General features: G+C 39.2%; 1 protein-coding gene across 2 annotated transcripts in view; it reads right to left on the minus strand.

Annotated features, from left to right (window-relative positions):
• Positions 1–26248, minus strand: part of nrxn2b (neurexin 2b) — a 571134-nt gene that overhangs the window by 514142 nt on the left and 30744 nt on the right. For both annotated transcript variants that reach the window (XM_073475282.1, XM_073475281.1), the window contains exon 2: positions 14340–14360. In XM_073475282.1, the coding sequence (XP_073331383.1) occupies positions 14340–14360 (21 nt within the window). The remainder of the gene's footprint in view (positions 1–14339; positions 14361–26248) is intronic.

Here is a 26248-nt window from a genome sequence, read left to right on the forward strand (position 1 = left end):
CGCTTGTCTTCAAAAGACAGGATCAGTGTCTGGCTAAGGTCAGAAAGTAAAGGCAAGGGGTCTATGGGGATAGGGGATGAGTTTTACCCCTCTACCACAAGATCTGATCAAGTTCAGGCAGAGGAAATTGGCAAGTAAAAAGGAATATAGTGAATGAGGGGTCTTTTCAATCACAAGAAACAAGGTGGGAAAAAAAACCCTGACTGTATCTGAGCTGATTGATCAGATCTGACTGGCTCCCTAGTACAGTATGGAAAGCTCTTAAGTAGTAACCCCAAAGTTTCACCTTCGTCCAGTGTTTTGAAAAAGTGAACCAGCAGTAACAGACACAAAAAAACAGTCTCGAGTAGCTAATTACTATGCAGGAATAACTAATGCTTGCTGAATGCAGTGGTGTTTATTTAAAAAATCCATTACGTAACATAATGAATAACTGTAGACTCTGGGGGCCAGCGGCTCAGCAAGCTTGGTGTTTACTCTGCTTTAAAAGGGTGCTGCTTGCGTTTGGGCTCATTATAAGCTGTTCTGTATTCAGCGTAAAAGTGGGTGATAGTAATTCGAGGATTTGTGATGTATAGACTGAATTGGGGTAATGATTAATGAATAATGCGCAGTAGAGTAGTGTAGATTTTTTTTTTCAAATTCAGTCCTGATTGAAAGGACCAATCTACATTTTACCTGGGAGGAAAAGCATTAAGCAGGAATGGTCTCAGAGTAGGCCTATGCAAGTGCATGAGTCACTTGCTTCTTTGTGCTAGACTCTGCATGAATATTATGGCTCAAAATACTTAACATCACGTATGCCTGCTTTTCTCTGCAATCAGATGTCAGTGACTTTAACAGAGACAAGAATGTCTGTCTGTAGTGGTGGTGGTGGTGTGAGTAAAGCTGTGCCGGTGGAAAGGGCAGGTATCCTGTGAAAGGTGAAAAAGGGAAGGAGGGTCGAGGTGTATAGTACTGGAGCTGGGGCTTAGCATGGTTGCCACGTTCAGTACTCTGACAACTAATTTGCCCTAACATTTCAGCAAAAAGGTCAGACAACCCTCTGCCCAAGTTTATGAATAGTGTATAGGGTCTCTGTCTGACGGAGAGCAGAAGCAGCGAACAAGGCAGGTAGAAGGTCTCTTCATTGACTTAGCTGAGAGAGAGGAGGGAGGCTGCTCTTGTCAGTGTCCAGATGGGAGCTGCTCTGTATCCTCTAAATCAGGAGTGGAGTTCTGACCTTATCTTATTCAACTGGGCCACTCGCTTAAGGCGTTGAATTGTTCAGCTTGCACTCTCCAGCGCCTGCACATTTCACAATAGGACCTTTGACAGTGATAAAGAATTAAACTGTAAAACACATACACAAAAATGAATTCCTCAATTGTAATAAATTCTCTCCGCATGCAGAAGAAATACCCTTAGGCAGTTTATGGTTATGCCTTTAGTCCCCCAGGATGTAAATAAATGTGCTTTCACACACTTCTCTTTTTTTATATCTTGAGGGAACTAAGGCCATAGCACATTCAGAGACTTCCTTCTACTTGAAGTTGTGGTTCTGATAGTAGCGGAGGTAAGAGGCGGTGGCTGGGCTCATTTTTAAACAGCTGGCAGTACTAGCCACCTACACTGTTTCTGAGAGCCTGAGATATGGACAGAACACACACACAAAAAACAGGATAGAATTGGCTGAAACTTCTCCAGATGATATCAAACAATATTGACTTAAAAACTAAAAGGAAAAACTGCCCCCCTCTCCCTCTGCTCATGTGAGATTATTCAACACAGACAAAAAGCAGGGGAGTTGTGAGGAAAGACTCACTGAACTGACAAATGCTAAATTAAGAAGTGGACTGTTAAATAAAATGTTTACTATAACAGTGCACAACATAATTCCTTTGAGAAGGATCACACACTCATGCACAAACAGGCTTACAGTGCACAACAGACTCTGCACATTAAGCTAAAAGATTAATGTTGCTAGTTTGTCCTCCCACATGTTAGCCTTTACTGTCTCCTGAGCCACTCACGGGTCACATGGCTCCAAAGTTACTCTTCCTTACCAGTCATTCAGACCACGGTCCACATGAGAACACCCAATTCCCAGAATGCTTTCCGTCCAGATGGGCCGAGCCAGCGACACTTGTTCAATTAAAGGCATCAGGGGAGACCTAACCACTTCATTATCTGCAAGCTGGCCCCACATTGATCAGCCTGTCTGGGACCACTCACAGTCCATGTGACAGCTTAATCTGGACCCTGCACATTCACAAACACCATCTTTCACACGCACACATATATACACTCACTGAGACGTGCACAAACACAGATTCACATACTCAGAGTGATGTGGATATACTCTGGATTCTCCACAGGTATACCCATGTTTACTTGTCTGTCTCAGTCAACTACAGAAGACAGAGCAAAAGGAGGAGGAAGAGGTTCTTGGGAATTGGATCAGTTTCATTCATTGCCAACTGTCAAGCCATGAAAACAAATGGTTGTCTTTCTTTCAGTTTCCTGGTGAAACCTGCAGAAATCAGATTGCTAGGATAGATTTAAAGACCCAATCTGAAGAACAAGCTTAGTGGCCACCTGTGGCACAGGATTGGTACACCACTTGTTTTCTATATGTTCATTTTGCAGGACTGATGACTCAAACGATCCTGAAAATAAAACTCCCTGACCTGTTGATACAAGGAGCCAAGGTCTGAATTTCAAATAGAAATGGTACCAAATGCAGAGTAAAACGGGTCCAAAGAACAAAGCAGTGAATGCATTTTAATAAACGTCCAAAGCAACATGGGACATATTCTGCATGAGCCAGTAGTTGGTGAGATCGTCCATCTTATGTACAAAGTCAAAAGCTTTGGGGCTGTTGTACATCTTTGCTAATGCTGTATCACACAGACACACTGAATGGTCACATGTTGTATAATAACACTTTGTGAATGATGCTCACTTAGTTGAAAAAATGAAACCCTGGCCTAGCTGAACTGTCATTAACAGTGAATCCTAGTGAAGTATCTAGGCCATGTGTCCTTGCACTGAAACAGCCTGCTGGTTTGACGCCTCAGCTCTTGAGATTTCCACAACTCCTCTTCCTAACTCTATCCCGTATCCCTTGTCTTCCTATCCTCATGTAACTATGTCTTCCTCAATTTTTAGTCTTTTCCTTTGCTCCTTGACCATAATCTCCCTTGAGACCCTGTCCCTGCTTTATTCCCTTCATTTGTACTTCCTCCACCTCTCATGATTGCAAGAAAGCATGCAGGCCAGGCCTTCGCCAGCCCACTAAGGGAGCTCTGAGGGTTTGTGACATTAAAGCTCCTCCTCTCTGGCCCTCAGAGAATTGGAGAGGTGACAGATAAATAAATAAGAGCTGTAGGGAGTGACGCTTTCTGCCAGCTGCTGAACAAATGTATGGTGTTTCTGATAACAACTCATCATAGTGGTTAGGCTGCACTGACAGTGCAGTGAAAAAGAGAAAAAAAAATGGGGAGCCCTGTTGTCAGGGAAGTTTTACATGGGACAGTTCAACTATTAATGTTTCACAGAAATTACTATTTTGTTTATCATAAACTAGTCTGGCAGAACTGCACACAGGAGGCCACAAAAAGCTGGGTTTAATGAACCCCTATTAGAGCAAATCTAGCGGATTTATCCAGCGTTTAGCAACTCCACAAAGCTGATTTTAAAAACATGCTAATTAAAGCATACTACTAACATTTAAAACACAGACTTAACACCTGTTCTAAATGGAGTAGACAGAGAGTTAGAGCTGTGATGCTCGCAGTTGCAAAACGGAAAAAATAGATAAAACACTGATGAAAACACTTTTGTAAATATATAAACAAAGGGAAGCATTGTTATACAGTTTGCTCAAGTGACGACTTTGCTCATCTTGAGTTTGAATCCATGAGGGACAAATTTTTTACTTTTAATTGTGAGCTGTCTTGGGCAGCAGAAAATTCCCTATTACTGTTATTACAATAAGACTTCTCATGTATGCTACAAAATAAAAGTACTGTTAATTCCAAGATGGCTGGCCATCACCTTTTCATACCAACTAATAAAGGCTGATTTTCTACAGGACAAGAAAGCACTTCATCAGTGGTCAGTTTCTAATTATGTGAGTGTGTAAGTGGCCTCCACAGACTGCAAATAGTGGCTTTCATACTAGAAACTCGCTTCAATTAAATGGTGGGGTTTGTCTTTAATATATATTCCATTACTCCACGTACAGTATATGGCAAAGAAGAAAATTGTAAGCAACAGAAATCTCTCTGTATCCATGGTAAAGATCCAAATCATTGATGGGCTTTAATGCTGATTTAATTCTGTAATGTATTATTATGTATAAGTTGACATAAGCACAACAAACTATTGAAACTGACACAGATTGATCACTTCATTCTAAAATTGCCATCTTAGCCAATCTAATAAAACTTGGTATATCAAATTTCCCTTATTTCATATGAATATAGTTTAGCAAAAATGAGGGATTAAAGCATTGGAGTTTAGGAAAGGGAGTTTAGTAGGACACAAGATGTATTGTATCATTTGAGCACCAAAGAATCTGAGCATACATGTCTGAATTCATTTTCATGGATTGAATAAACTCTAAAAGGCTTGGTCCTAATCCAGCAAACTCTGACTAAAGCTATGACGTTGCATGATTCAGTTTGGAGCTGTTGCTGTAGTTAAAAGTTAGACTTAATTGTTGGCTTGAATCTGAGAACACTAAATCATGGGCTTATGTCAAAGTGTCCACAAAAAATAGTTATCCACCTATGAAACATAAGAAAAAAGATTTTTCTCCAAGGCACATGCCATACACTTCAATATTTCAACAGAATTAATGAGACAAACATACATCTGAAATCTTAACTCAAACACTTCAGCTTCAGCCTAAAGATATTTGGGGATTTAGGAGATGTGACTGTTTTCATAATTTTGGTATTTTCTATACAGTTTAAATAATTTTATTCTGCTTGTCAGTCAAGTGCCTTTAGCCCCTGCATTACCATTATCAACGAAAGCTAACAAATCTCCATGTAGGTGTTCTACAAGGATGCCAATTTTTGGACTGACAGGTTTGGTATGATGTTTGTCATTTTAAAGCATTACGGAGACTTCTTTTTGTTAAAAAATGCGACTTGTCCTTTCCAAGAAACTCAAGGATAGGATCATGGGAATCAATATATGTGTTTGTTTCACACCACAGGTTTGAGAAACACAACAATCCACTTTATGACACATTTTGATTATAATGTTTCTATCAATTAAAAATAAAAATCATAATTGTTGGTATGTGTGTGCCTTCTGGTTAACGGTTGTTATTTTACACAAGATGTCTGTGGATTACAATGTATTTAAAGATCACAGATCAGGCACCGATGAAAAGAAGTTCAGGGTAACAGGGTAATAATTTTTTGTGTGTACAGTATACCGTGCTCATCCACAGGAAGGTCTAGGCCAGGCTGAGCTACAGTGCAGCAGTCCCCCAGCTGGTAGATGTCTCGCTAAAGGACATTTCAGCAGCATCCCTCAAGTGCTAAGAAAAGGCTTGAACTTGGGTTAAAGGAATAGTTTAACTGATTTCAAATCACTGCATTATTTTCTATCCAGACAGAAGGGCCATAAATACATCAATTGAAACCTAGGAATCACAGACCAATGTCCATTAATAGAGAAAACCCATTAACTGCTTAGTGTTGAAGGTAGTTTAAGGTAAAATGATATGACATTCATTTCTGAAGGTAAAAAGAAAAATAATCTTAAAAAGATGGTGAGTCAAAAATAAGAAAACAAACAAAAGAATCAAGGAAATGCCAAGAAATAGAAAGTGCAAGAAAATAAAACATGTAGAAAGCAGATGACGGTGACTGTGAAAGAAGACAACAAGATAACAAAGTGATAAGAGATGGGACAGGGAAAAACAAAAAGGGGGAGCAGAAGAAAAATACATTCTCCAATGTACCCTACTTGAATCCCAAAAGAATATCATTTTACATTCAAACGGAGGAGGTCCTCAGTGGCAAAACAAGCTCACTCAAGTGTTACTATTTTCCCATTATGAAATTGAGGGAGGGATGAGGAGAGAATAGCTCTATTCCCCATTTCCCTTCTTTTATTGGTCACTCATTCATCTCGCCGGCCTATTGATCTCAATTTTACCAGACCATTTCTCTCTGCACTGCCTCAGTGCCACAGACAGCCCTTCACACATAGTTGTAGTAGTGCTAAATGAATGTTGGACAACAAATAAAGGCCAGACTCCACCAAGACAGTCGGAACAAACGTTCACCTGGTGAATGAGTAGAGAACCTGTTTGCTTTGGATTGAGAAAGGGAGTCAGGCAGGGAGACTGAATTTGTACGACAGCGTGGTATTAGACATCAGAGGGCCTTAGACAAGCTTAAGTTATGGGAAAACACACACAGGCATACAAGCATTTGTCAGCGATGCAAACACATACAAAATAACCGCCAGGTCTGTCTTGTGAGGAACAAATTTACACACAAAAATCCCCACATGCTTACATCTCCAACAAAGAGAAATGTGGCAGTAACCACTTTCCACAACCTTTTGGCTTAGCAGCCAGATGGAAGTGAGAGTGAGTGTGAGTGCTTCTATTTTCTTAGCACTGGCTGTCGGCTGGGGTCGGGCAGGAGATGGACTTTTCACCGGGCTCTGCCCAAATGCAATCTCTCACAGTGTCACCTGGCCAGCAAGGACTCTTAGCTTTGCAGTCAGTGGCATTTCATGGCATAATTGAATTCAGAAAAGGCTGCAGGTACACAACAGGAGTGTTCCAAAACTCTGGAAATAATGGTAGGTTGTGAAGGGATAGGAACAAAAGAAGTGGTGACACTTGATTTGAACAATTGACAAATGTATATGAAAGTGACAAGAGGGTGAAAAAAATGGGAATGTGTCAACTTCTACATACTATATCTCACACACATGCACCATAAAATCATGCTTAGCATACTTCTCAATACCTATACATTCATGCTGTATTTTGATCTCTCTCTTTGATTGTGTTTAATGAAATTAGAATTAGCTCTATCTGGAACAGATTGGTTCTCAGGACAATCCACATGGCCAAGAGTTACAAGATCTCAGTCATCAATTGCAAAAGCATCATCCACATGACTGCATTAGTGAAGAAAGGTTGAAAATAGCCCAGAATTTAATCATACGGCCATCAGCCAGAACATTAAAACCACTGACAGGTGGAGTGAATAACATGAATCATCTCGTTACTATCCCATGTTCTACTGAGAAAACTTGGGTCTTGGAATTGATGTGGATGCCACTTTGCACACACCAGTCACCTAAATAGCGTTGCAGACCAAGTGTATCTACTCATGACAATGAGGCACTCCCCAATGGCAGTGGCCCACCCAGGCAGGACAATACACCGTGCCACAACACAGAAATTGCTCAGGCCCCAACTTGCAACCCACAGGACTCAAAGGATCAGCCACCAATGCACTGGTGCCAGACACCACATGACACACCTATAGGTCCTCTCTCTATACCGCCACAGGTCAGAGTCAAGTCTGATCCATTTAAGGGCCTTCATGGAATAGACTTATTCTGGTACGTCCTACAGATGCTCGATCAGATTGGGATATGGGGAATTCTGAAGGCAGGCAAACAACTTGAGCTCTTTGTCACGTTTCTTGGGCCATTTCTGAGCCGTTTTTGCAGTGTGGCAGGAGACATTGTCCTGATGGTGGACCACTGCCATCAGAGAGTGTTGTTGCCATTACTGGATGTACTTATACACCAGCAACAGTGTTTGGGTGGGTGGTGTGTGTCAAGTGGCATCCACATTAATACCAGGACACAAGGTTTCCGAGCAGAATATTTGACTGTTACGGGATGATCAACGTTACTCACCTCATCTGACAGTGGCTTTAATGTTCTGGCTGATCAGTGTAGAAGGCTTTTACTTTACTGGAGGTGATTCTTATTTCTTTTATTTGTATTTTTAAAATGTGTACTTTCCTAGCCAGTCTATTTAAAGGCAGTCTGTAGAAATGACTGATATTGGAGATTTAAAAAGGACAGAAATTACTGAGGTGCGCAGGTAATAATTATATTCACTTTCACCTGTTAATCACATCTGCTTTAAATAGGTCTTAAACTGCACTTTAACACCACTGCAAGGATAGCCCTGGTAGGTTAATATACTTTGTATCTTAGTGCCTATGATCTCTTATGATAGTGTCAAACATTAAGAGCCTCCGAAGAACAAGGTCAAAGCTTTGTTTAGGACTTACAATGGGTGCTTTGACTCTTTTGAAAATATTCTAATATGTGAGCAGATAAATGTCCTCCAGTTCAATTAAATTTCATGTGTGTAAAACAAGTGATAGCCAAAATGTCACAGTACCTTGCACCACTTAATTTTTCTCTGCATTCTCTTCTCCTGTTCACTCTATATAACCTTCAATAACCCAGTAAGCTACATTTCACAACTTTCTATAGAGGCATTCTGCCAATAAGCCTCTTAGCTACAACCTATACATTTATCTACCAGAACACTGAAGAAGGTGATCATAACAAAGAAGAGAGGAGTGGGAAATGGTAGAGGGAAAGAAAGGAAAAGATGTTGAGAGTACAGGTAGCAAGAAGTCAAAACAAAATGGGAGATTGATGAGACAGGGATAAAGCTATACGAAAGGTGTAGGGATAAGGCGAGGGAAAGAGAAAAAAAAATCATAGAGTGATAGCTGCAGAGGGATTGAAAAGAGAGGAGGATTACTAAAACCGTATCCCTGACCGGGCATAAATTAGTTGGTGAAGACAACCAAACGAGAGACAAAGCAATATAAACTCCAAATACTCCATAACCCCAAAGTCCATTGGGAAATGCTTAAAAGACTTTGTCTTTTTTCCCAGTTTCAAAAGCAACAGAGGCACAGAGGTGCACAACAAATTTTCATTTTAGTACACAGGAGTACTTTGAAGAAAGTGTTGCAATCCCTTCCAAAGCTCCTTGCGTGGTATGTCATTGTTATACAGTAGAAGTGCTGCAGTTACGACTTGTGTGTGGTATAGAGAGAGAAAACAGTCAACCAAAGAGGAGCTGATTTCAAAACAGTGATGAAGCATTTAGTTTGCTAAAAACAATGGTGTTCGTCTGTCAGTTCAAAGCATATTAAGGCTGCTGCAACCTTTCAACCTTTCAGCTATTCAAATAGAAAGTGAGTCAAAAATATCTAGCTAGCTTAGGGAACAATTTGACCAAGCTTTAATACTGAAAAGCATCATCATTACAAAATCAACAAGAGTACACACACACACACACACACACACACACATATATGTATATATATATAGTAGGTATAGAAGTATCAGATAGATGCTTTCACTGGGAATATGTAGTCATTTAAAAGTTTTACAGCACTGAACTAGTCTGAAAATGCAAAAAAGAAAAAAAGAAAAAAAACTTCAAGCAGACCAACAAAATCTGGCACACCTAATGCTCTTCTTCACACACACATACAAACACACAAACACTAAACACTACCAGAGCTCCAGGCCATGCATTGTACAATCCATTTTTCTCTCCATCACAGCAAACAGTATTGCCTGTGGCCACGCATGCTGACACTGAAGCATCTGGAGTTGCTCACAAGTGGACGCCCACTCTATCCCTTTAGACTTTGTTATCGCAAAGCAGAAAAATAGAAAAAGAGAAAAGAGTGAGAGCTGAGTGGGGTGAAATTAACGTCTTGTGAGAACAGGCATGGCTAGACTTTGGCTCCTCCAGGACCTGAGGACGCTTAATCTCACTGCAACATCTGGCAGAGGCTGGGCAGGCAGAGGCAACATCAAGGCATCCTACTGTCCAAAGGCTCTTGAGCAATTTCAGAGCTGAAGAAAGACACCATTCAGTTCCGTTCCAGCCTTCCAATCCTTGGTCAATTTTCCCTTCCAGTGAGGTAACTGTGTGCATATGTTTGTTTGTTTATATGCAACCTATTCTTTCAAGTGCTTGTGAGTAAAAAGCTAGCCAGCAATCTTCCACAATCGATTGCTGTGTTTGAACACTGCAAATCTCTTGTGCGTTCATTGAAAAATGCACAGTTAAGCTTTATTGATTGGAATGAATGGACAATAGTGTTGTTATGCTATGCTGTTACATAAATAAATGCCTATCGTTCTCAATTGCTACTGCAATGTATAATTTTTTGGCAAGATCAAAATAGTTTTCATCACCCAGGTGGCCTGCCTTTTAGCCAGTGATATTCAAAATAACGACAACAGTTACATTTGAATAAAGGATTGTGTACAAGCACCATTTGTTCCAGAAACAAACAAAATCTAGGTTAATACCACAATAACATCAGTGCATTTAATTTGCTTTACTCTGCATTTTCTCATTCTTTTGCCTTGATGCACATGCATTTAGAAAACATTCAAGTTTTTGGTCTATGATCTTGTTTTATTTCTCCTGAGTAAATAAGAATAAAATCCATAATCTGGTTTGGATGATCCAAAGTAATCTCTTATAACTACAGGCCCCACTCCAATCTATAATCTTGTATCTCTAGCCAACATCAAACCCCATGTTTTTTACGCTGGGGAAGAAAAAAAAAATTGTTATTGCCCTGCGTGGCTCATAGAGAAAAGATCATTAGCCTTGATCAGATGGATTAAGATCAGCATGGGCAGCTCAGTACATTCCTCACCCAAACAAAGCACCAAGTCACTAAATCTATCGGGCAGTCTCAGAGGCCAGCCACTCTGACCAGGGTTAAGTTTGATCTGTTACTGTCCAATTGTGTATAAGCCATTTTTCTCTCAGCCGTGTTCACGGTCATGGTCTGTCAGACCATCAGCTGAAGGAAAATTAAAAATGGCTACCCTTCAGTATCTGAATGAACAGCGTGTATTTTTACTGTCTCAGCAATTTATTATTTCTTCAGTTTTTCTTGTTGTAACAATTTCTTAACCAGAGATAGTCCACCGATCACACATACTCAAACTAAAAATATCACCAATACCACTGCAGTCTTTATTAACCACTCTTAGCACCAGCAACACAACCTGGTGCACTAAGGTGTTTGGTGCCTTGCACAAGGGCATGCAATTTGCATTCTCCCATTAAATCCAGTTGGCTGAAATAGCTCTTAGAGCTGCAACAATTAGTAAATTAATTGATCAGCTGATTGAAAGAAAACATATTAATTTAACTATGGAGAATCATTTCAGTTATTTTCCAAGCAAAATTTGCAGAACATATTCCAATTCTGGAAGTTTTTGTTCTTTGTCTTTGTGCTTTGTGCTTTGTCATTTATGATAATACATGAAGAGTCTTTGGGTTTTGGACTGTTGGTTGGACAAAAGAGGCAATCTGAGGATATCACTTCTGGCTCTGGGAAATTGTGGTGAACATTTTTTGTAGTTTCTTTACATTTTATAGACTAAATGATTGATCACGAAAATGATCGGCAGATTAATCGATAATAAAAAATAATTCTTGATGCAGCCCTACTAGCAGCAAATCAAACCTCACATTACTTCTTTATTAGCCTTTACAGGAACACCACTGCACTAGGCGATGAGGTAAACCTCTGCTTACATAATGAAACTATACATCACACGTGCAGTCCTCCAGTGAGAAGACGTGCTTGGCTATCAGTACACAGATGGCGTGGCTGGCTCGCCGGTAAAAACAGGTCAGTGTCGCAGGCAGATCATCAATTGAGGCCCTGCAGTATAAGAGCCGAGGGCCACCAGCCACCTTCCAGGGGCACTGGCCCCTCCAGGGCTTTCAACCTCTCTCTGCACCATCAATCTCAACCAACCTTTGAACACATGGTCACAGACACTAATTAGACCAATTTCGTTCACGGGGAAACTCTAAAAATAGGAAAAATACAAAAAAAGTCGTACTCTGTGGGTTTATATCAGAGACAATGAGCCATTTAATAAATCTATCGAGCTGTCTTTTTGATACACAACACACTAGGAACAGAGAATACAACTCCTTGTTTTTAATTAAATGTCGCGGCTTTAGAGAGCATAAATTGGTGTTACAAATACATTGTAGTATTTAGACTTGCATAAAACACTGTATTCTGACCCTGAAATATGTTTTAAGTCAAAATAAACTCATAGCTTGCTCAAACTTTTCATAATTCCTAAAAAACCCAGAGGGATCTTTCATATTACAGTTACAGTGTTGAAGGAGAAAACACCTAGACCTCTGCACAAGGAGAGGTGTTCCCCTCTCAGATTACTGGGAGCCCACATAATGAATAGGAAGCTTAGCCTACAACACATGCCCTTGCCCAGTGCAAAGTCATATTTGCAGAACATACTTCAAATAAAAAAGTAGGAGACAAGTAAGAAAACTACAAAAACTGAGCTAAAAGCTTAGGCTTGAGTGACATTACCTTAATATACCCACACATAAAAAACAGACCACAATATTTGGTACTGTACTCTGTACATGTGAAGGTCTAATTTTAAATTCCACAGTTTGATGAAAGTTAACAAACGACCCCAGGGTCACTCAGGAGCTCCCTATCCTCCACAGATCTTATACTTACACAGATTAAATTATCCAATTTTTATCACCCTCTTCTGCTCCTCACTCCACATGCATCTGAAGGGGCTACTCTGTCAAACAGAATTGTCCAATTCCCAGTTTTTATTCTAGCTCCCTACCTTCCCCCTGACATTTTCCCATCAATGGCTTCAGCAGTACTGACATGGAAGTCGTGCAAGGGCACGCACGCGCACACACACACACACACACACACACACACACACACACACACACTACAGGAGGCTTGCATCTCATGTAAGAACAAAACTGAGGAAATGTCAGTTTTAAACAGTGTGGGAATTAAACAGTTTTAGATTCAAAAATTAATGTATGGTAGAGAACATATCAGGATGTGAGACGAGGGAGATTCCCCTTCACCTAAGGTATGGGGAGTTGTCCGTGTTAGAACAGGTCAGGAAGTCATATGGGGGGCAATTCTCTTCGCCTAATGTGTTAACAGGATGGTAGCTAGGATGACAGGATGCTAGGATGACATCAAAGGGTCACTGCCCTGGGGAAGGCATGATCAACACAAACATCAGGGGGTCATTGTTTTGGGAAAGGAGTGATTAACAACTGTCATAAAGTATGTAACCACTGTTCTGTTGTATTTAAGTCAGAAACATTTGGAAGACTGGAGAGAACATCGTGGGTCTTCTCTCCATGCTGCATGTATTAAAGAGATCTGATTCATCACACCGAGTCTAAAATTCTTCAGAGAATTAGCAACTCTCTACCTCAACAAGGAGAATTTCCCTTATAACAGTCAACAAGTACACACATTCTACATACCAAGCACAGACTAGAATTCAAATAGAGTTCACTGGGTTAGCTGATAACCAAGATAAACAGCTCTTGCTTGGGATAAATACTAAGAAATAAATGCAGCATTAAAGTTTTCAGCTTTAAATAATACCTCGAGCAAGAGGGTGTTTTTCATAGTGATTTCCCCTGCTGGCTCATGCCATGTGATAGGTAATCCATCAACTCAAACTAAGCAAGGAAGAAATGCAACTTAAGAACATGCAAACACATGCACCCAACCAAACCTAGACACAATTTCACTACTCAACATATATATTTTAAAAAAGCTTGTGTCTGTAGATCTGAGTGTCTGATTTGACTGACAAATAGACTCAATCAACCAGTGGGTAAAGATCTTCCTGAACTGTGCAAAGTGGAGACAGGCAGCAGTGTACAGACAGACAAGCTAAGGCTGATCTATCCATAACATCTGCTACATATAGCCCTGGTTAGGTGGCTTGCCCAAGGGCTAATGAGGCCCCTCAGGGGCCCCGAATGGCAGCCTTCGTTCACCCAGGCCAGAGAGGAAAGCAGAAAGACAGCATTTCAAAACCACCATGTCATATGTTGTTAACTTCAACAAAACCTTGTTAACTAGTTCATGCACTCAAGGTCTACACAACTTTTCCTGTTTTTGGCTGCATGAATATATTCCCGAGTGAAATATACAACCATATGCTTATATAATGAGATAAACAGCAATCAAAACAAAAAGAAATTAAAAAAAGATACAATAAAGACAAGATAAAATAAAGACTTAAAATAGTAATAATTTTGGTTGTTTTCGTCACTTTTGTCTTATTCAGAAACTGTAATTTAGGCCCCCTGGAAGTCACTTATAACCGCAGTCCAATATGACAATGCTCCTCCCCAGAGGGAGGGCATACAGCATTATCAAGCAGCCAGCATCAGCATCCATGGCAGCATTAAGGGAAGCCATCAGAGGGCCTGAGGAGAAAAGCATCAGTCTTACCTTCAACAGCATACTCTTCAGCTTCAGGGGAGGGTCCAAAGGGAATGCATGGAAAAGAGAGAAAAAAGACACAAAGAGCAGGTTCATTTGATGTTACTTTTTCTTCAAATAAATGTCTTCCTATTTTATTTTCAAACAAAATCTTCACAAGATAATATCTAAATAAAGACCGTCAATGAGGCTTGAGATCTTGGAGATCTGACAGAAAAACAAAATTAAGTCTGCTCCTCTGAATATATAATCTGATGTCTTCTACTGTTGACTCTCTTAAAAGCCTGCAAATAGCCAAATGGCTTCACAAATACACATATTAGTCTCTTAAAGAAATGCTCAATAGGATTGTGGAGAGCCCTAAACTAGAATACTGTAACGGAGGAGGCTTCAGTCAAATAGGATCCCCAACTGAGAGACACTGACTTTCACATACTTCTTTGTGGCTTAATGATACAGTGTGGGGGAGTCGGAGAGATCAGGCTCCAGCAGGACAATTTACTTAAAAAAGCTACCCTACAGCAGCAGAGGCCAATCTGTAATGCTAGAAAATAAAAGTACAACCGCCTGCCACTCTAGAAACCCCATGTTGGAAGATGAGGCACTGCCAAAGAATGTAAAACAGCCTCTAGCTTGGCATGGCATCCCTGTGGAGAACTTGGCATTTTGATCTGCTGTTGTGGCTGCTGGGCCTGGGTCTTCATGGGACCTGCTATATTAAGTTGTAGCATGGTCACTGATATTTTAATATAACTCTACATTGCACTGGTTCACTGTGTTTGTCTGATGCTGTATTTCAGACAGCTGCATGCATTTTGTGGCACAGCAGCACATCATTTATTGAAAACATAATAACATCTTGGGGGTTCAGCTTAGTCCCATGTGTTGGGAGACCTACATACTCAGTTAATTTCAGCATCAAGATGATCGTAGCAGCCATTTATAAATCTGAAACACACCACTGGGGTCAAGTAAAAGTCAACCAGATTTCCCATAACACACCAGCACAGTTCCTGAAAGGGATTCTGTACTATTTTTGACCATTAAGAAAGCATCTTTAAAGGGTCTTGAGCTTCAACAATGATATTACTGAAACCACAGGGTTAACCAACGATGACTCCAGGAGATATCTTATCCTTTTTTTGCTCCTCTGTTGTCCCCCTCCACATGGAGCTAGGACACAAACCATACAACAGAAATCCCTAAAGACATCTCAGCAATACATCCTGACTTCCTCAGTTGAGGTATGGTCTCACTATGCACCTGAGCTGACCTGAACTGAGTTCAGCGGGTCAAGTTGATTGAAACAATCAACATAAAACTTAACACCACTCTTAAAATGTAGATAGTTTGGGGGTGTATTTAAAACTGCAAAAGGATACCAGAGTGCTGACTGAAAGCCCTGCATCAATGGCAGAGTATTTGCCAAGCTGAAGCATGGGAACCATGTTTGTCTGATGTAGAGTAGTGGTTGTTTATATAATCACTGGCCATGACTCTGCCTTTGCTCTTGTCTCATTTCTCATCATAGGCCATCATCCTTTCTTTCATTGTGCTTCCTTAATTTCTTCTTCTCTCTCTCCCACACTGAATCAAAAGATGTTTGATGTACAGTAGAGGTTGTTTATATAATCACTGGCCATGACTCTGCCTTCGCCTCCACTCATCCCTCAACATAGTCCCTAATCGTTTCTTTCTTTGTGGTCCCTGTGTCTGTCAAAGCCCGGCTTCATATATTCTACCTCTCAACAAAATGGGGGAAACATGGAAAGATAGAAGAGCAAGCACTAGAATTTATCTCTTGGATAGTCTGGATGTTGGTTTATTTGGGTTCAATTCATGTGAAATAGCATCCTCCTCAGATACTCCCAACTGCTTTGATAGGCAGATAAATGAAAAAAACAAAAAAAACATGAACTCCTCACATTATGTTCTACCTAAAGCAAAGAAACATTCTGAAAAACTTACAATGGTTCCAATTTCAAGACATAGTGCATATTGCACCTCAGAAGGCCTTCCTTATCTCTTGAGAACATTAAGAATCATCCCTCAAGAGACCATTCTCAAGGAAATGGAGAGCCCAACTAATTGTTAAATGTACCATTTCAAGGTTGACTCTTACTTGACAGATATTCCTTTTGAACAAGTATTGTTTCACAGTGGGAATAGTTGTGAAATCTAGCCTTAGGGAAGAAAGACGATTTCAGTCAGACACTTGCTGGGATTTACCCCATCTCTCTAAACTTGTCCCTTTTATCCCAGTGATAGTTTCCAGTAGTCTTTACCATCCATTACCTTTATCCCAGAGCTGTGTTCCATTAGGGTGTATCCCACATAGCCTCAGGCTTTCAGCTCCACTGGGATCCTAGTCTATTCAATGTACATTGTGATTCATATGGGAATGTGGTGAACGTTTTTCAAGGGAAAATGCTCTAAAGCTGTTCTATGTATTTGTGATGCCCCATTGCAAAAATGGGGCTATTGCTAAGGCTTAGAAACCTGTCTGGGATAAAAGAGGTATGGATATTCTTTATTCTAACCTTTTCCACCCAATTCAAGAGCAAACAAGATCTAAAAAGCTAAAATGCACACAAACTTGCGTTAAAATTGACAGCCAGTCAAATGTGCCATTTCTTTCATATATCTCTAAATTAGTGTGCAATACCCAGCAGCAAAAGTGAAATTAATCATAGAGTCAGTCACAGGGTATAAAAGAGCAGAAATTTGACGTGGGTTGCAATGAAAATAAATAAAATAAATACCAAACTAAAAATCAGATGGAAGCAGTGGAGAAGCTGGATTTATTCACCAATGAATCCCTGAGGGCTTTGGAGGCAAATGAGAGACTTTTCAGACCTAATCCTCACCAAGCTAACTGAAGGATTTACCGAGGGGAGAGAAGCATGTCTGCATTGAGAAACAACCCGCTCTCTCTCACTATCCTGCGATTTATTTATTTATTTATTTAGTAATATTTTGCGCATGAAAGAAGCTACAAAATTAATAGTTAATTGGTGGGACTCTCGAATTGGCTTTAAGTAATATTGCCAACATTGCACAACTACACTAGTTGTAAATATCCATACAGTTTAAACACAATCATAACTTACTAATACTAACAATTGGAGGTTAAATACCAATAAACTACTAAACTAGCAAAAAAGATTTCCGTTATGAGATATGGTTGCAAAAAGAAGTTAGGTGACCAACGGCCTATTATCAAAGCTTTCTCTGAGTATATTTTTGGTCAATTAATAAGAAATGTGGCCTTAGAAACCAACCAATGTGTGTCATGGGAAGAGATTGTTCATTTCTTTTTCAAATTAACCACCTACACATTTAAAAATAATATTCTTATACATACAAGGCGAAAGCACAACAGAAAGTCATCACAGAGGGAGTTCTAGCAAAGCATCACAGAGGAGAGAAAGTGACTATATCTATCTTGCATTGCTGGAAAAAATGAAATTGTGCAGACAAATAAGTGATCTGCATGCTGCAACACAATTTAAAAAAAAAAAAAAAATCTGTCAGTCTATTCTTGTTTTGAGAAATGAAGGCCTATTTCATGTGAGAAAATGCCAAGAAAATGAAGATATTATACAATCTGCTGCCTCAGCTACCATGTCACCATGTCAACCCATTAACACCAGACATACCACTGAGCATACAGTTCGGAAATAATAGCGTGTCATTTACGCTGGCAGACATTTTTGTGGCCCTGGTAGCCTGCTGGACAACAAGAGGGAGGAAGGGATTGCTACTGGCTACTGGCTGCTGTATTGTTTTACAATCATTCATAGTCCAATCATTTATTGCCAAAGACAAGTCATGGCTACTTTTTTCATTTGGCAACTCATTTGATGAATTTTCATGAAAATGCCATGTCTTCATTCAATCTGGTAACTATACACTGTATTTTTGAGGCAATGCCAATACCAATATCAGGGAGAAAGAAATTGTATCAATGTGTCAGCTGATATTCATATATCTTTGATATCAGCTCTGATAATATTAGGTAAAATGAATACTAGTTATAAACTGTATGCATATGTATAAACTAAAAAGCCTAAAGAGCATATGAATGATAATATTGATGTCAATTTAAATGTAAAATATTTTGCAACAAAGCAGTGAGTTTATTGGTTTAGTCATCAAATATAGTTATTTTTCCCTCTGATACATTTTACATCAAGCAATCACTATTATACAGATGTTGCAATAAGTGGCGTCTTGGTGATTCATGGGCAAAGCATTACCAAAACATGCAATCTACTGGAAACCTATAAAACGCACTGCAATGAAATGTGTGAGGCTTGTGATATTGAATTCTTCAAGGAAAAATTTATATTTTATTAAGATGAACTGTATACTAGCTAAACTGTGTTTTGACTTAAAAATATACTTTTGTTTGACCACTAAGAAAACACACCTGTAAATATTCTGCCCATAAAGAATTTCAATTGTGTTAATGTTTTCTGTGTTCCAGCGGCAGTTTACTGACCCTGCGTTTTGTAGCTCAAATGTGGCATAAAGCAAATAAGTAACTTGAGTGGATTTTGGAGCAGCACAGAGTACAACATTTTCTTTGGATCTGGCAGGTTAGCACATTACCCAAACAACACTGGGTTAGAGTTAGACAAAGAGGCCAAACAGTGCTGTGAACAACAGTGGTTCCCTTAAATTCTACATAATAGACTACAGCATAGCAAAAAAGTGATACTTCATTTGAAATGCCTGTATCTCGCAAGGAGCTATTATGCCAAACTTCATATGCCAACAATTTTATATGGTTCCTGTCTTGTGAGTCACTCTCGTTGCTCTGGAAAGTCTGTTATTTTGGCCAGAAGAGTGTCACTCAGGAATCGGAGATTTCAAAAGGAAAGAGGGAAGCGAAGAAGCCCTTTGCCTCCGAGGCTATTTGACATGACTTCAGAGAGGCAGTAAGGAAAAGAAATGGCAATGTTAGTGAATAACAGAGACGGGGTAAGTGGAGAGACGACAGGCAGATGGAGAGAAACATGTGCACACACATACAAACTCCCTACACCCATTCTCCTCCCTCTTTACATTCGAATCAGAGAGAAGCTTTGTCCTGAACTCTCCCACACTGTCAGAAACTTTCTCTCTGAGTGACAAGCTAATCCAAAAGACGTGGCCTTTGCAGATTTCATACCAAATCTCGCCAGCAAAACACAAAACTGCCACCCGACAAACGTACAAATATAGTGGAGGCTTTCTAATCCTGATAAAGAAAAAAATAAACAAATTGACTGATTTATCTCGCAACAACACAACATATACAGTATTTCCCATTTGATACAGGATGTCAGGAAGGGAAAAAGGGAACTGGGGTCAAATGGAAAGGATTACAGGGATGCAACCTTCCACACATGTATAGGGTTTTACTTCACTGAACAGGAAGTCCCGATTTCCATTTCAGATGTACTTAAAATGTCATGCTTTAAAGTCTTATCTGAAAATATGATATACCCCACCTGTTTCAAAGTAATGTCAATTACTTATTTATGAAAAATAAGTGAACATTGAATATGAAACAATCTACATTCAAAAGAAATCAAAGTACCTCAATCTGAAGACAGTTTTTTTCAATTAAAGTATTAAGGTTTTATGCAATTTTAATAAACATTAATTATTTTTAATCCCATCCCACGATGGCCCGATTTTACAGTTAATAATCAGTTGGCTGAGGCTTAGCTTAGTTGCTTATTCTGCCCAGTGTCTCTAAATCTTGTTTAAGGTTACTTTAACAAGAGTTACATTAGCACATTAGCGTCTCCATTGCTACATGCTATATATGACAAAAACAACATGTCCGACATGGCTGACACAGTTCACAGTGCACAATGAGTTCTAACATTTGAAAGACAAGGATTTTAAAAGAGAGGAGGAAAACTGGGGGAAAAAAGTCTGGTCGTTTGTGAGGTCTGTTATCTCTCTTATAAGAGAGCGATGCACACCCCTATTATTTGGATATTTTATGCCACAACAATTACTACATGTGTTCTCTCACAGTTAAATTAGTTGTGCAAATTAGTCTCTTATTAAAATAAAATAAGAAGACTGTTCAGCCTAGGTAGAGTTTTGCACACACGTGTCTTAAACAACACAATCATGCACATCTGTAGTATTTCCAGACTTAAAGAGATACTAGTGTAACCTCACGCAGTGCTGACTCATAAAGCCAGAGCATGTTTCAGAAGTCAGGGAAAGGTAATAACTTGAGAAATGAATGGGGTATGCACCTCTTCTGCCAATGTCATCACAGCACTGAGAGTTAAAGCTAGAGGACAGGGTGAAGGCAGTCATTGACATATGTCAGGGCCCTCTGACAAGGTTCAACAAGGACAAGGTCAGACAGAAATAAACAGAGACAAAGAGAAACAGGAGAAACTGTCAGATAAAACAGACCGAAATAGTAAAATGATCATCTTTATTTAAAACAGAGTCATCTTTAATGTGTGGTTCATTAATTCAATGTAAAGCCATTAAATAAAGCCATTTTACAGTACCCTGTGAGAAGACACGTTTTAAAGAATGAGTTGTAAGCAGCCTAGCAGTAAAGTCTGTTTTTTATAGGAAAACAGCACTGATGGGTTTCAGCAGGGGAGAGCAAAACAGAACTGATTCCAAACAGTTCAAATGAGACATAGGCTAATTAGGAAGAGATGATCGCTTGTCTAATAGCAGCCAACTAGGGAGAGCAAGGAGTGAGAGAAAGCAAAAAGACAGTAAAAGCAGACAATTTGCTGATGCTCAAACAGATACAGGCGTGAAGGGGTGGGGAGCTATCAGAAACATGAGATTAGACAACCCAGTCTCTTTCGTGAGGAGCAGCAATTAAAAGGTTTTGCGAGGTCAGACCTAGTTTGAAATGCTGTTCCACTTAACAAAAGCAACCTAAACAATAAGGCAAGAATGTTTCATTAAAATATGTAAGTTAACTCTGTTTAAAAAAACCAAAGGTAATTTCCAACCCACTTCCATTTCCTCCTGTGGGTGTCTGGTTGATTGACAGAAAGAAAAGTGTTTGATAATACAGCACTAATATGAAAACACTCAACTGAGGCACAATGAAATATTGCAAAAAAAACAAACAAACTTTGAAATGAAACTTTGACAAAATCAAATGAAGGCTTCGTGTTTGCTTGTATCTAGTACTGTCTATTATCTACACTGTGGAGCTTATTTTTCACATTATACAAGGATGAATGGCAGCAAATTCGTATTGAGGGAAGAAAATGTCCTGCTGACTGTGTGCAGTAGAGGAAGTAAGCAGTACGCTGACAAAACTACAGTGATTACCCGTCATAGATTAAAAGTATTGCACCTGTGTGGCATAGAAAGCTTAAAAACAATTAAAATGCTAACAACACTATACAATATGACTATTTTAAATCAGAAAGAAATGGCAGGTACCTCATAGTTCACGTAATTCCTGTGTGTGTGTGTGTGTGTGTGTGTGTGTGTGTGTGTGTGTGTGTGTGTGTGTGTGTGTGTGTGTGTGTGTGTGTGTACACGCACGGAAATTAGTGTATCTTACACTAATCAAGTGTTGGCCTAGCCTGGCTGCCTTCCTGCCCATTAGGGCTCTCTAGCCTAGCGGACTTAATGACATTTGATTTTCAACTCGACTCATTTTTCACTACATTTAACCTTGATTTTAAACTCCATTGAAATTTGTATTAATATTATTCACGTGTCACTGCAATTAAATTCCAGAGTAATGACTGTTGCTCAGTTAACTAACAGATTCATTTAAGAACAGAGGAGAAGCATTGCCATGTTTCTCTACAGCCACTGCAATCACATAATAGACTGGAATTTATAATATCTTTAAAACAGGTGACATTCATTTACATTTACATTGGCATTACGGAATGAAAATTCATCACATTCAAAGCAATCCAGGTCAGATTTTGTGATGAAATGATTTGCACAACCTGCCTTGTGTAGTTCTACATTAGTCAGTGGTTTCCTACATTTCCAAGAATGCCTTTCGACAAACCCTAGACAATGCGGCAGGTTTTACAGTATGTGTAGATGGAAACAAAAAGCAATAGCTGAGCACATTAAGTTTCATCCAGTGAAGAAAAAACGAACACTGCACCACACCATCCAAACAAAACACGTCTCATGGCTGCATTCTGGTCTATTAAGGCTGCTGTCAGTGGAGTATTACTGCCTCTTCTACAGCACAATGAGTTTTTCCCTGTATGACTGCTCAACACTGATGTATAATGGCAGCTCTAGTAAGCTCTTTGATTGGAAGGTGCTGAGACCAAAACCCGATGTTTACTTGTGGTGTTTTAGAAAGTCGTTTTTTTCTGCAATTAAACTGCACTCTAGCTGTGCTGGAAGTATCTCAACATGGCATCATGGCATCTTTATTTGCACAGTTATTTGTGGTAGAGACAAATGCATGACCAAACAGCAGATGTGCCAGCTGTATTTTAAGGGGGACATCAGTTTGGAAACACAACTTAAACTAAAACATTTGAGGAGTGCATTTATTTAAAACTAATTAAACTGATAAACCAAACTGAAGGTGGCATTTATTCTCATTTAATATACTATTTTCTCTACATCTGGATATGTCTGACTTAAGAAAAAAAAAACATTGAATGAGGTCTTGTACTCAAGTAATCCCTGTTCAAGGTGACCTGAAGAGATTTGTTTCCATTGGTCCTGAAATCTCTGACTATGATCATGAACTCATCAAATGACATGCAGAGATCATGTTTCTTTGTTCCCCAATATCAAATCCTCTGTCAGATTATTTCCCCCAATGAATAAAACAAAAGGTAGGATTATTATACAAAAATACAAACATGCAAGGTTGTGTTTTTGGATTGCTGGATCGCATTTCTTGTGTTTTTAATCAGCATTCAATCTACAATAGGATGTTCTATTATTTACTCTCATTTCATACTAAATGTATTCTATGTATATACTGCAATAGCCTCTGTGCTTTGTTTCTCAACATGAGTGATCAAACAAGAGTGCTTTTTATCTATACATCATCCGTACACTACACCTGGAGTTTTTTTGAGAATTGTGTCCCTCAGACAGAAGTTATAGAGCCGCTGAAGCAAACAAAAACATTTACAAAGACATTTATAAGTCTTCCATACCAAATGCAATAACTTTGTTTGTAACCATGTTCATTATTGCTATCTGTACTAGGCATGATCTGTTATTTATTATTGTATGTATTGTGATTTACTAGAATGTGTTTTTAGCAAAATTTCTGCAATTGAACAATACATATTATTATTATTATTATTATTATTATTATTATTATTATTATCATTATTAGCTGAACCAATTATCTACATCTACTCATCATAAGCTATCAACTAAGCTCCATACACATGAATACACACTTTTTGAAATGAGAAGGCCTTAGAGAGCACAGGTTTCAAATCACTGTATAGCTTAGAAACTATTCTTGCCACTTTAATGACATACTGACACAATGGACACCCAAAAAACAGCTATTTGAGGTACCAAATCAAACTGTGAGCCTTTAAGCAATTGCTACGTAGCACAGAAGTGAGTACCAGTCAAACTGAGGGCATTTGCTCCAACAGAGAGCTGCAACAGGCCTGTAATAATGCCAGCATTTACAAAATTGACAAGTATTGACAGCAGCACTGGTCTAAAAGGAGAAGCTGAGACAGTGAATGACATCATTGACTGTTCAGAGACAGCCTGCCAGCATAATCTCTGTGAAGTCACTGCCTATTTGAAGCCACTTTCTAAACCATCAGTGATGATTAGACATCAACTTAAATTGCAGCTGCAACACTTTGGAGATTTTCCTTTTTTTTTTTTTTTTTAAGTTTCATTCATGCTCTCAGTCAGTATGACTGGTGTAAAGAAAAGTCAAATGACTCATTTGCGGTCAAAGCATTGCAGTGACATTTCACCCTCTGGGCTCACATTCTCAAGTCTCTATCCCTATGGCAAAGACACAGTGCAAAGTCGTTTCCATGCGTAGCTCTAAAGACAGAGTGTAACAATAATGGTGCCGGGGTTCAAAATGTATTTCCTACAGGGGTTCCCAGTGCTAAAAATATGTATACTTACAATGCTCTGAGGTTTTTGGATAACAGGGTTTACCAAAATGACACATATAGTTAGATTCAATCAGCAATGGTAGATCCACCTCATTGATGTCACTATTTGTTAGCTGGCAGCCACTCAGATCCCTCCCTGAGCCCAACAACTGTGAGCAAAGACACATCAACACACATTAAGTGACATGCTTGCTGCTCCATTTCTCTACCAGACCCCAGACTGAGTGGGCTGATACTGCTGGCTGCTCCCATCATGTGCTCTTTTGTGATCTAATGATGCATCTCTAGCATGTTTAATTCAGCTATGTAGATTACTTTTTAGTAATAAAAAGTTCATTGTATCATTAAACAAGGCAAAAAGAAATATTTTATTAAATCTGTCACACTACATTAAACCCTGTGGTAAAAATGCAGTCATATGGAACATGCATGTGTCATAAGATTTTTTTCTCTGTATAATTGCTGCAGGAAGGTCAGGAGAGGAATGGTACAGGATGGGAGGAGGTGGTCTGACAGTTCATCGATGATAGCAGCACATTAGTATCGACACCAGGAATTCACTGGGGAGAGCAAATCTTATCTTTGCAAAGCTAGGAAGACAGGGGAGATGGGAGTGAGGGGGGAGATAATGGGAAAAGAGAGGAGTGGGAGAGGGAGGGGAGTACAGGGGGGTGGGGGTGGGAGGTTGAGGGAGATATGAGATGTAAGAAACCTTGGCAGAGGGCTTATCTCTAACGTGAAATAAGAAGCAGGATGAGGCTAAGGACTGTTGTTTCAGGGTGGGGCACTAAAGAGAAATCTACACAATTTGATGGAATAAGCCGTGTGGTGAAAATTAGGAAATTTATGAAAAAGTTTCTTGTGCAATATAACTAACTTTCCTAGGTCATTTATTTGTTTGATGGGATAACTGACGCTGTATGTAATTTACCTAATGTCAATAAACAAAGACAACTGACTTTCTATCCAGACAAATCCAGGACCGCAACAATGATATTTGTGGAGTTTTGGATTTTCCAGACTGTGGTTACCCATGAGGATTATATCCTCGCACCCATCAATGACCTTGTATTTGTTTTGAAGAGAGTCAGCAAAAGCACATTTAAGCTGCTAATAAGAATGCCAATCCTCTACAAGTGTATTTTCTTATTATTTATTTCATCTTCCTTAAAATAAATGATTTTGACAGGAAAATGTGCTTAAACGTATACCAGAATACAACTGTAAGTCAATATATATGAAGACAGAATTATTACCCAGATGTCAAACAACATTCTGGACTGCGGAGGAATTTGACATAAAACTCACTTTCAAGGATGTCAAGGGTGACTTGAAAGGAGAGATAATGTGTCAAACTCAGCGTGTGTGGTATAAATCACTGGTAGGGCTTTTGACAAGAGCTAAAACATTTGACCCAGTTAAACTCTTGTCTAACTGTAGAGAAAGAAGACATATTCATGCTTTGATACATCAGACTTTCTCTGTAATATGTCTTGGTGCTTTCAATGCCAGCAGCAGGTATAAACGCCTACACCTCGCCAAAATCTCTAAGCGTGTGGAGTGGCAGTGGAAGGCAGTTGAATCTAAAAACGACCAGATGACTGTGAAGAAGACACTGTCAGAAGACATTTTGCCAGAGATTTTTGTTTCCACTTTGTGAAACACAAGGTTTTTATTTTCATTTTCTGCACTACAGGAAACAGAAGGTTGTTTGTATTGGGGAACGAACACTTTAGCTTTTAAGTAGTGCTATTTTGTATTTTAAAGAAGGTATATGGTATTTCAAAATACTTTTTACAAAATGAAAACATGGAT

Source organism: Pagrus major, chromosome 10, assembly GCF_040436345.1.
Source record: "Pagrus major chromosome 10, Pma_NU_1.0".
Classification (NCBI taxonomy): Eukaryota; Metazoa; Chordata; class Actinopteri; order Spariformes; family Sparidae; genus Pagrus; species Pagrus major.